The sequence below is a fragment of the Cottoperca gobio genome, chromosome 5 (assembly GCF_900634415.1).
Source record: "Cottoperca gobio chromosome 5, fCotGob3.1, whole genome shotgun sequence".
Taxonomy (NCBI): domain Eukaryota; kingdom Metazoa; phylum Chordata; class Actinopteri; order Perciformes; family Bovichtidae; genus Cottoperca; species Cottoperca gobio.
Window position 1 is genome coordinate 11478292 of NC_041359.1, and position 12266 is coordinate 11490557.

General features: G+C 41.5%; 1 protein-coding gene across 5 annotated transcripts in view; it reads left to right on the top strand.

Annotated features, from left to right (window-relative positions):
- LOC115008202 (calmodulin-binding transcription activator 1-like) overlaps positions 1–12132 on the top strand; it is a 53526-nt gene extending 41394 nt beyond the window's left edge. For 2 of the 5 annotated variants that reach the window (XM_029431620.1, XM_029431624.1), the window contains 11 exons: positions 1058–1206; positions 2064–2248; positions 2324–2402; positions 2493–2760; positions 3356–3891; positions 4830–4978; positions 5088–5331; positions 5530–5598; positions 6621–6766; positions 6850–6921; positions 7551–12132. In XM_029431620.1, coding sequence (XP_029287480.1) covers positions 1058–1206; positions 2064–2248; positions 2324–2402; positions 2493–2760; positions 3356–3891; positions 4830–4978; positions 5088–5331; positions 5530–5598; positions 6621–6766; positions 6850–6921; positions 7551–7626 — 1973 coding nt within the window. In that variant the 3' untranslated portion in view covers positions 7627–12132. Of the gene's footprint in view, positions 1–1057; positions 1207–2063; positions 2249–2323; positions 2403–2492; positions 2761–3355; positions 3892–4829; positions 4979–5087; positions 5332–5529; positions 5599–6620; positions 6767–6849; positions 6922–7044; positions 7076–7550 lie in introns of all 5 variants that reach the window. The other 3 variants (XM_029431622.1, XM_029431623.1, XM_029431621.1) reach the window with 3 other exon arrangements.
- Positions 12133–12266: the final 134 nt, after the last annotated feature.

Below are 12266 nucleotides of genomic sequence, written 5' to 3' on the forward strand. Positions count from 1 at the left end.
ATAACATAATGTATTCAATTTGCATTTAAATATTGTGGTTGAAAAAAAACTATAAGTGAAGATATGATTGTATGTTATTGACGATGATAAATTCATTCATGAGTGTTTTAATCAACTTTTAAAATAACTTTTGAAGGTGTTTCCAGTGTTCCAGTGGCCTTTGTTGTATTCCTCTTTATCCTTCATGACATGAGCCTTGCAGCATCTAGACTCAAGTAGCATGAATGACAGCTAGATTGGTGAATTGTAAAATTGAAAATGAAATGAAGAGGCAATAAAAAAAAATAAAAAATTGAAAACATGTTCAAAAAAACATTTTACAAACATATTTAAAATTCAATAACTAACTGATTCAATTACCATTTCATTTCTATTCAGTTGCCTTATTTCAATGAATATTTGCTTTCTAATGATATTGTAATGTAACAGTTAATTGAGTTATTATAGTTAACCACAAACAAGCATTACATGCTAAAATCTCCTGTATTTTTCCTTTTTGTGGATGTTGTTATGATACTGTATTTGTATGTCTGTATATCCAGAAGAACCTCTGCTCCTCTTCTGATTGGCAGAGTGGAAAGGGAGGAGCTTGAGCCTTTGTGTCACTCTCATGGCTCCACCCTTTCAGCTCAGTTTGTGTGCTGCAGATAGAAAGAAAGAAAAATTGGAGTGAAATGAGAGGAGAGAAAAAGAGGAGAGAAAAATAGAGAGACCGAGTGAGAGAGCAGCAGGTGGGATGACATAATGTGCACTGCAGCAAAACTGCAGCAGCACTGAAACAAAGGGTCACACTCACATACCGCAATAAAAAAAACTACATTTGTTGTTAGATGTATACTCTTTCACACACACACACAATCATACACACAGTTTTCTTGGCTCCCAAGTTCCCATTGTTGGTAAGGGGATTTATTGGATTTCAGTCCTGATTCACTCAAAGAAGAGCTTTAAGTTGCTCTAAGTAGGATTTACTAAAAACATAATATTGGTTTGCTTAAATGTAACAAACAAGTAGCCAATGCTTACAGCTCTATGTGTCCCACCTTCGTTCCTGTAGATACCCAGTTCAGGATGTCCATCCTGGAGCGACTGGAGCAGATGGAACAGAGGATGGCTGAGATATCCAATCAGAACCCAAGCTCAGAAACCATGGCAACCAAGGGCGGAGAAGTGGAGGGAGGAGGAGCCACTGATCAGCAGTCTCAAGTAAGCCAGAGAAGAAGTGATTTATAGCTTGGGTGAAGTGTTCCTTTTTAGCCATATTATCTTAAACAGCATCAAGTGGGCAGTACAGGCAAACAACATGAAACAAAACGGAATTTGTTTCAGTCATACATGTTTAAGTCTTTAATGTTTTAGTCCCTGAGATTACATGTGAAGACTGCATGATGATGGTCTAATGGTTTAAAAGCCTGCAGAAGATCAGGCCTTTCCACAGTTTTGGAACTCACAAAGAAATACTCTTTAAACTTTACATCAGTTTATTCAATAATAGCTAAATCTGCACAACATGATGCAATCAAGTACACAAGCACCACCAGCTTCAGATTTAGGGAGGTGTTGGATCCACTCTTTGGGATCATGTTTATAAAAACGTATCAAATATATAGTAAGCCTCACAAAGCTGACATTTGTTTCAGAGCTATTTTACCGGATTTTATTATACTGCAAATGCGTTGGTTTTATTATCCCCCCCCCCCCCCCCCTGAAAGTGTTTATTCTGTGACTATAACAGCCTCAGCATGTTACAGTACACTGCCCTCTAGCTCTCAAGAAGTCAGAGGCTCTGCTGAGTCTGAACACAAGACTCTTCCTTTGTAAAACCAACCTTTGTGACACCTTCACAAAAACATTTAGAACTAGCTAGACATCCGCCAAGGTCGTCTTCATAAATGTAAAATAATGCATGAATCCACAGAGTGATTCTGATCCGCTACAAAATGTTATGGTTTGTTCCTTGACCCATGCTACACCCTTTCACCAAGTTTCATGAAAATCAGGGCAGTTGTTAAGTAATCCGGCTGACAGACAGAAAACAAAACCTCTTGTCTCCAATGTTCCAGATTTCTACCGATCAAGGTTCGTTCGAGGGTCGCGTTGTGGTGGTGTGTGAGAAGATGATGTCTCAGCCATGCTGGGCTTCATCTAATCAGCTCGTCCACAGTAAGAACTCCAGAGGAATGACCTTACTGCATCTGGCTGCAGCTCAGGGCTATGCAGGGCTCATTCAGACACTCATTTGCTGGCGGTGAGTAATACACAAACATGACACACCATTGTGAAAGCTTGGACTGTGTCAATTAATTTCCCTTTTGTTCTGCAGCACAAAGCATGCCGACAGTATTGACCTCGAGCTTGAGGTGGATCCTCTCAACGTGGACCACTTCTCCTGCACTCCACTGGTGAGTGATCAATATTTTCAGAATGGTGTTTAGAGTGTGTCTTTTGTTCCGTGCCTGTTTGTAATCTCTGTTTTCCTTTGGCCTCCTCAGATGTGGGCTTGTGCTCTGGGCCACACAGAGGCAGCATTGGTGCTTTACCAGTGGGACCCTCGAGCTCTGGCTATTCCTGATTCGCTGGGACGCTTGCCGCTCAACATCGCCCGATCCCGGGGCCACACTCGATTGGCTGAGCTTTTAGAACAACTGCAACTAACTCCTCAAGCTCAGGGCCAGCCTGCTGACACCTGGATGGACAGGTGGAGAGGAGAGTCACAGACCAGCGGAATAAGCAACAGCCCTACCCCAAACCCTAACTCAGGTGGGAAAGCAAAGTTTATCACCACCATGGAAGAATTTGTCTCATTTTAAAGGGTCAGTTCACCAAAAACACACAAAATTTCCACTTTTTGGCCGAGATATCATCCGACAAATAGGTCCTGTAAAAAAACTATTTGATGTTTTTACACTTCGAGTTGTATAACAGTAGGTCGGGTGCTGGTAGGCAGATTTTGATACCACCTGAGAGAGCCAGGCTAGAGCTAGTTTCCCCTTTTTCCAATCTTTATGCTAGGCTAAGCTAACTGCTGACTTTAGCTAAATGTTTATCAGACAGACATGAGAGTTTCATAAATCTTCTCATCTAACTGGGAATTTCTCAAAATGTCTTTTGAAAATTATATTTGAAAAACTTAACAGCTATGTGTCTTTCCAAGTGCTATTCCTACACACCTCTCTGTGGACATCTGAAGTTGAAAACTGAAAATGATTACTATTGCTAGATATTTCTTGGTGTAAGTGGGGACTGTATGTGTTTGTGGTGAGCTGACCCTTTAGAAAGTTAGCATGTACAGCCTCGTAAGAATCTACACTATGTTGCCACTTTCTCTTATTTTGCACCATCTTTGTTTCCCCAGAGCTGAGGAGAGCCAGGACAGAGAGCCAGCCAGAGAACCAGAGCTGGAGCCAAACAGGACACAGAGCCCAACAGGGAATCCAGGGAGAACAGGGAGAACAGGGAGGCCCACCCCCAGCCAAGAGACTCAAACCCAGCCCCGACACCCAGCAACAGCTCGCTAACTCAACCCCTGGCACCACCACCCTCACCTCCCTCCTCAACTCGTCCCCCAGTCCTAACCCTCAACGCTCTCTCCTCCCTAACGCCCTACAAACTCAACCCTCCAACCTCAGCTGTCAGAACGCACCTCCTGCCTGCTCCAGCCCTAACCGGCCTCAACTCCACAGCGCTCCATTCTCCCACCTGCAGGCCAGGATAGGGGGGTCTGGAGGGGGCACCAGGTGGAGTCTGAGACAGACTCTGGGGCAGCGTAGCCTAGCCAGGAGGATTCTTGGAAAAGAACGACTGGCTATTCACCTGCGCCAAAGAGTGCTGTCTGACAGGGGTGAGGAGACAGAGCTGCTGACCTATCAGGATAACACAGAGGACTTGCAGGTAGGGGGAGCAGATTGTGAGGGGCAGTTTTGATCTTGTTGCAAAACTGGACTTTTTGTACTGTATGTGATGGACAATGTATACAGTTTGCTTGCATGTGTGCCATGATTGTGATCAAATACATGAAATTAAACATTAAAAAATCTATGAAAACAACTCTCCCCAAACTTTGACCCTCAGTGTGAATAAGGGAAAAGTCCCATGATACTTCGTTAGATTAGAAACATCATAAGAACGGCTCCTGGTGCAGGGGCATCGGTGCTATCTTCACCACTCAGTTACTCCCACACAAGCAGACACAAACTACTACAAATGATTAAGTGCACTTACAAAAAAGGGAAAAAAGGCACACATAATGAAATCCCATTTGCAAGAACAAGAACCTAGTGCTAACTGTTAAAACTTACATTAAAGGAATATACTCACCCTTAGTATGAGTACAACACTGAGCTTAGCCAAATGATGATAAAGGCTAAACATTTTCCGTTTGGATCTAGCCATTTGTAAAGCTTGTCTATCACAACAAGGCTTTTCCACCACTAAGATAATTATCCACCAGTGGAAGACATGTGGCTGTATATTCTAGGATGATTCTATCCTGCATGACAAGGGGGCTCATGAAGAGTCCTGTTTGTTGTATGTGCTAAACACATTTAATGTATACAGCATACATGAAATGCATACAGGCTAACCCACAGAACAGAAAGTTAAAAAAATCAAGTGATGATGATAATACTCAGATGATGATGATGATGATTCACTTGTCCACCTGTACGATTAAAAAGCCTTAAGTCGTTTCCTTAAACCACTAAGTACACAGAGTTGAGTGTCATCAGTATATGCCTGAAAATAAATGGCAATAATTAAAGATTTATTTATTTTTAAGAGCAGCTTGTTTTAGAAATATGTAAGGAACGCCTGCTTTACGTGTCTTGCAGATGGACATTACGATGCTAGCTGATCACATCATGGAGGCTTCAACTGGTAGGCTTAAGCAGGAGGCTATGGAGACGGAAACAGACTCCGGGAAGGGGGGCATCAGCAGTGATGTCAGGTTACTGTCTGGTTACCTCGGTGAGGTGGAGAGGTGAGTCAAAGAATTCCTGATTCACACATTTAATTTATCTAACTCATCAAACAGCAAAACTATTTTTGTTTACTTTAAAACTAATGCTTTGCTCTCTCCTTTTCTCCAGGTTTCTGAACTCCAAGTCCCAGACTCCTATCCCCAAACCAAACTCTCTCTCAGGGCCTGAGGATCAGCAGAGTCCACAGGCTAAGCAAGCCCTGTCCTCGCCCTTTGACTGGACCTCCTTCCTCTGTGCAGCTATGAAAGAGGAGAGGTTGAAAACTGGCTCCTGTCTAGCCATGACTGAAGCAGAGCAAGGGGAGCTGTATGAAACCATCAGGCATGCTCTGCACTCCCTCAGAAAACACAAGGTATACATGGCCTTTGGAGAAATACAATGTTTGCCCTATAGATTGTAAAATAATCCATTTAGTCACTGTGTTGTTTTTGGTATTTGTTCAAATGATCTTCCTTTCTATTTCATGAATCATATTCACTTGAAAAAAGCTTACTATGAACTATTTAATATATGTGATGTTTATACCAACTCTTAATGTCACTCACCTCAGGGTCCCATTCAGGAACAACGCAAAGAGATTGCAGCAGTTATTCAGCGCTGCTATAAGAGATACAAGCAGGTAAGAGTTAACAGCTAGCATCAACCCACGACTCGCTTTTACGTCAAGCTGACCTACTGTTTTAGAATTAGATATCCAGAAATAATATCAATACCAGATGTGTCCTCTTTATACATTTGGGCTAAAATGACGTAAAGCATTCTCTCTGAATTGTGCTACAATTGGATATATAAATGTGGCTTATCCACATCATGTGCTACAGTTCTTTCCTTTAATGGTATTAACTCTTTTTATCTTTCTAATAGCTCAATGTACTAATCTTTAAAGAAGCCAAGCGGCTTAGTCATGTCATTCACTATGTGCCTCTCTATTAAAGTTTAAAGCACTAAAGTTATTCACGTCATGAATTGTGTTTATTATAGAAGGTTTTATTCAAACTCGAGTCAGTTTTATCACACGTTTTTGCTTCAGGCAGCTTGACGTGATCTATTATGGACATTTATTACCAAACTACCAAGTGTACAAGCTCTTAAACTGATAGTTCAGTATAAGTACTTATCCTCGGCCCCAGTTTGGAGAAGCATACAGGAGTTACAGAAGCAAAGCAATGTACTGCTGTGGACGGGGGCAGCAGCCAAACATATTTTAGCCACCTAAAAAAAAATAACATCAGTTTAAGTGTGCACTATATTTAGAGTATTTTCACAGCTTTAACTTGCTGTGAGACAGCCCTTTCCGACGGGTAACTGAATCCATCTTTGCTCTCTTTAAAGCCTCCATTGAAAAAACAGTAATTTTACAGTAAACCCGAAAGTCACAATCACACAAACACACTGACCAATTGAGGCAGCGGAAGACCAGCAACTTCTGTGTTTTGCGAGGTAAAGTCTGGTGGCTGTACAGCATTAGATTGCTTTGCTTCCATGCCGGTACTACTGTCTGTTTATCCCAACAATTATAGCCACAAAATATTATTACAAACATTTTGAAATAAAACGATGATACATGTGTATTCAGGATTAAACATTACAAAAGGTATCATTCTTATTTGCAACACGCTCTGCTTCTGTCTTCTCTCTCAGTATGCACTTTATAAGAGGATGACCCTGGCAGCCATCCTGATCCAGAGTCGTTTCCGGAGTTTCCATGAGCAGAGGAAGTTCCAACAGAGTCGTAGAGCAGCGGTCCTCATCCAGCAATACTACCGCTCCTATAGACACTCCCTCGGGTACTTCACTCTCTATCTCACAAACACAAAGGGCATAATTATGCAAAAAAGATGTATTCTTACTCCTGTTGCTTCGCCTACAGCAGCCTCCTCACGAAAAAACAAAACCAGGCTGCTCGCAAGATCCTGAGATTCCTGCTCCGATGCCGCCACAGGTGAGACATAAAACTCCTGGCACAGCCTCTAACACCACTGCACACACATCCAAACACATTACCCGCACACATGCGCTCTACATTGGTGCTAATAGTTGGTGTTGTTTTACTGTTCCTGTGAAGCCCCTTGATGGACCATAGGCCTCTGAAACGGGTGAGTCTTCTCTCTCTCTCTTCCCCTCTCTCCTGGTGGCTGATGCCTGTTTGCATGTCAGCGGAGGGAGGGGGAGAGGAGATCCTGGATTATCATCTTTCCCTCTCGCTCTCTCTTTCTCTCTCTTTTTCCCTCCCTATCACCCTGTCCCTCTCTCTCTGTCTCTCTCCGAGGTCTGCTGAATGATGTCAGTACTTCTGCATGATTGACAGATAGATAGAGGAGTGATTCTTGCATATGGGGGCATGTTCTGACTGACATCACTAGGGGACTTTAAGTGTCTTGCTTGGCCTGCCAGTCCCTTTTTTTGTGCCTTGATGGGTGTTGAGGATTACAGGATGGAGAGTGTGTGTGCTGAATAACTTTTCTTATTGCTCTGAGTATGGCCTTTGAAATGAAAGTGAAAAACACATGCACAATTAAACTCACTCATCTGCCTGAGTATGTCTCTAATGTGTGTTTATTTTTTCCCCAGGGCCAGAGAGCAGAGAAAGGCCAGGGGTCCTGAGAGCCCACCGCCAGGCCCCACACACAGCCCCCTCAGCCTGTGAGCAATCTATAAACCCTCCCCACCCTCCATCTTCTCCTTTTTCCTTTCTTCGGTCCTCCCGAAAACTGCTTCCCTTTTCCATTTCCAAACATCTTTTCCTGCCCTTTTCCATTCCTCTCCTCCCTCCTCCTCTCCCACCCTCTCTCCCCTCTTCTCTCAAGAGGGTAAAAAAAACTCTTCCCAGACAGACTGAGGACAGGATAGGTGTCCATCATGGCAGCTCAGACAGACAGACTGCTGGGTAGAGCCCAGGGACCTGGCTCTGCCCACAGCACTGATCCTCCTCCACAGTTTCACTGGGAGGCCATCACATTAACCTCATGGCATTCTTTGCACTCTTCATGGGTATGTTTCTTTGCAAGAGCAAGTCGACAAGTCAGACGGGAGAACGGCAAAGAGGAAGCGCCTGGCGACAACATCCCGGCGTTAGCGGCGGCGTCTGGAACGTGCTCCGGCGACGGTGAACAGCTGGCTCAAGATAAAGGCTACTTTAACATGCAGAAAATATACAAAACCTTTTGCGTTTTGTATCCAAACAGTTATCCATGAAAGAATAAGAAAAACATAAACCAAAAAACTCACTTCTATGTTGCATTTGCATGCAAGGTTTTTTCGCTTATTCCTCCTCTCCATCATCCTGAAGAGCTATAGTGGCAAATCATTCTGCTGATTCAGTATCTCACGAATATCACCGACCACTCTGACTCACAGGCTTACAAACCTATTAATCAGTCACCCGATCAAAAGGGGAGGAACTGCACTTGAATGTAAGAGGGGCATTGTTAGATAAGGGTTGGGGTCTGAATAACGATGTCTTAATTTGTTACATGGACTTTGTATGGAGTCGTTCTCAGAGGCAGCACTTTGCTCGCCTGACGTGGTGTGTCCGTGTTTGTTCAATTCAATGCATGTGTTTGAGCTACGAGCTCCTGCATGCTTGCCAAACTGCTTTAGTGTTGTTTCTTTTGTATTTCTATGTGTAGTTGTGTCTCACTTACGTCCTCATCAACTTATCCTTGCCCTGTGTAATGTGAACTGTGTAAGGACAAATTACTTATTTTGGGTGCTTTTTTTAAAAAACGTTATTTATTTATGGGTCTGATTATTTATTTAATTGGCTCAAGAGTGGTTCAGCTTGAGACTGGTTTTCCCCCCTTGTGTGGTAAAATATGACATGTTCCAATGGTTAAATGTCTCTGTTAGTTTGTTCTTTGCGTGAACCTCTAAATCCTAACTGTGGTTTTGAGGAGAGAGTCACATACCATTGCCTTGACTTCTTCTTGACTCTGAGAGGTCTCTATGCTTGCTCTGTACAGGACATGGGTCCTATACCTGCCCCTATACAGGGCATTGGTCCCCATATTAGCCCATACGGGCGATCAAATCCATATTTTGGACTATTGCATATTCCTGTATATAAACTGACGAGGTAAGGGGATACGAGGACCCTGAAACTTTTTCATAAGAGGACTGTATTTAAGATTATAAATTATTTTACTCCCATAATGAGAACTTAAGACAGAGACCTGGGTACACAGGATGGCTGTATTGCTTGTAAATAATGTAGATATTACAAACGGAATAATGTGCATGAGATTTAAGACAAATGAAACAGCAAAAAGAACATGTTAGTGGCTATGGACTGTGAGAGGATTTTAACTGCTTCACTTTAAGAGTATCCAGTATACGTGTTACTGAAAAGAACATTTTGTTAAAGCATGCAACTGAAAAATCTAATGTTAGAATTATAAGTGGGAAAACAAAGTTAGCTGAAACAATGATCTTTCAGACAAAAACATTTACACTTTGTGCTTTTTGTTTCTTGGCTAGCAAAAATTAAACCCTTTTTGCCAGTAGTGCCAATTATTATGAATGCTATTTTGCCTAACAATATGTTACGTTGGGGAAACCAACACCCAAAAGATATCAGTAAGATCCACAGAGGCAACACACACAGACAATAAACAGTAGAAGAGATCTAGTACTAGCTCAACCATAGACCACGATGATGCAAGTATGAAAATGAAGATGATGGTCGTTTTAATATGAATGCAATGAATGGTGACCCGCACCGGGAAGAGGGCGCTACATTCTTTACAATGTGGTTGTGCTTCAGCAACATACTAGCTTTTATTAAGACCATTACTCACACCTACAGCGGATCCAGCCTGGCCTCCAGTTAAAGCTTTCCATCTTCAAACAGAATGTCTCCTCCCCCTTCGCTTTTTTACATATCATTTGATTAATTTTTCTGTTCTCCTCATTGTCACTGCCATTATGATACGACTTCTGGAAAGCTCTGTTTAGAAAGTGCCTGCTCGATAACAGAAAAGTGCAAGCTAATATCAGGAAATATCTATTGTATGTCCTCCAAAAGGTTGCCAGTTACCTGTTTATTTTCCTAAATTGTGTGTTAAAAAATGACAGTGTTAATCTTGATCCGAGTCTAAGTTGGAATCTCTAATTTGTCAGTGGTATGAATGAATGATCATGGCCTGATTGATGCTATGTGTTGCTTTATGAGACAAACCAGTAATTACCGTATCACTTTATGCCCCCACTTGTGCTTCAGTTTTGCAGTATTAGAACAAGAAAACCATAGAATTCAGCCTCTGTGTATGAAAGGCACTGGCACGAGTCTATTCAACGTCCCAGTGTCGCTGTTTTGGGGAAGATGTGGGTTGTTTTTTTTGCAGGAACTCGCTTTGTCTTTCCTTACAAAACTGTTCTTGCAGCTGTTAAACGAAAGCATAACCCAACATTTTTCCAGAGGACAAAATAGCTGTCACTTTCTTTCTTTGTCTTTCTCTTTCACTCACACTGATGTGCGCGCACACACGTAAACACATGCATACAGTACACAAATGTACACATTCAGACACAAAAGAAATGCCACACACCTTCTCTCTGTGCTTATGTCTTTGGGAACAATTAAATCTCTCCCTTAGATTTTACTCAGGGTTGAAGAACAGGGAGATGGTATGTGGAGTGTGGTGATCGCCGGCACAGAGTTGTTCCGCTACTGTGTACATTTGATGTATGCATATGTATGTGTACATATTTGTGTATGTTAGGGATACTCCAGTTGTTCATTCACTAATTTAGTATCTACAAAAATGTTCAAATCATGTTCTTGATTGACGCACTCCTTCTGATCGTCTCATTTTGTGAAGCAGCAGATGTGATGTTTGCCTCACCCAAGCGGTGTTTGCATCACTTTTTCTATCTCCAAATCCCGTATTTTATAGGATTTTGTTTGATTCTAAACTAAATTGAAAGCAAGTAAAAAGTGATATTTCTATTTATATACTTGCTCTTGTCTTAAACGCACAAGATTCTTGATACAAATAATTCTTAAATTAAAAAAATAAGTAACAGCCACGTATCATCTCAATTTTATTAATAAAAAATAAAAAATTGTAAGATAGTATATTGAAAGATTTACAATTGGACGATCTCTATTATGTGTGTTTCACATGTTTTCTGAATTTTCATCATACTGAGAGACAGCCATGGTTAGGACGGCGCTGTCAGGAGCATTCATGTTACCGTATCACTCCTCTTAAACTGCCCCTCCTCTCACATCAGCACAACTCAAGCCACAAAGAACACTGCTTTGGACTCCTTTATATATCATATACTATATGCACACACAGACAAATATACACACACACACACACACCAACATTCAAATGCTTGCACTTATCAACACACACACACACACACATACATACATATGAAACTAGACACACAGATTGCACATTATCCATTAATACGTTCATGTTTTTGGAGAGGACGGTGACTGTAAAAAGAGTATGTAGAGTAGAAGTAAAAAAAATGAATAAAGAAATATTGCCATAGCAGACAGCTGGTAGACATGCGCAGAGATGGCCTCTGTTCTCATGAGTCCACCTAGAAATGAATGGTATAACCTTTCAGGCCTTGTTTTGAGAGGGAGTTGCCAAACACCACATTGCATGCTAGAATGATAGACCCTTATAGATAATCTATGGCTAGACATCTCCTTTCACCTCTCTCTCTCTTTCTTTCTCTCTCTTGTTCTCTCTCCCTATCTCTCTCTCTCTCTCCATCGTTCTCTCTTTCTCTCTCTTTCTCCCTGTCTCTCTCTCCATCGTTCTCTTACTCTCTCTCTTTCTCTTTCTCTGTCTCTGTCTCTCTGTCTCTCTGTCTCTCTGTCTCTCTCTCTCTTTCTCTCTCATTTTCTGCTGTATTCCCACCTTGCCTGCTGTTGTGTTCTCCATGCCTATCTCAGTCCTTCATTCCTCTTTTCTTTTTCTTTTTGTAGCCTAGTTTTTACTTTGTTTGTTTTACAAACGTGCATGCACAAGCATCACTAAATTGTTGATGTTTTTTAAAAGAATATTTTGTTGCTGAGGCCATGCAAAGTGTTTTGAATATTGCCCTTATATGTGGAAAATGTCTTCTGAATGCTTTACATAATTTCTGCTGTAAAATGAAATCAGAATAAAAAGAAAATTTGCACTTTAACTTTTTTTTTTGCCTGATATTTATTTCTCACGTGGTTCTTAAACAGAAAGTTGTAATTATTTGTGTTTTTCTAATTTTCTATTCTAATAAAGCTGGATCCCTTGTATTTATACCCCTCCTGAATCCACTCTG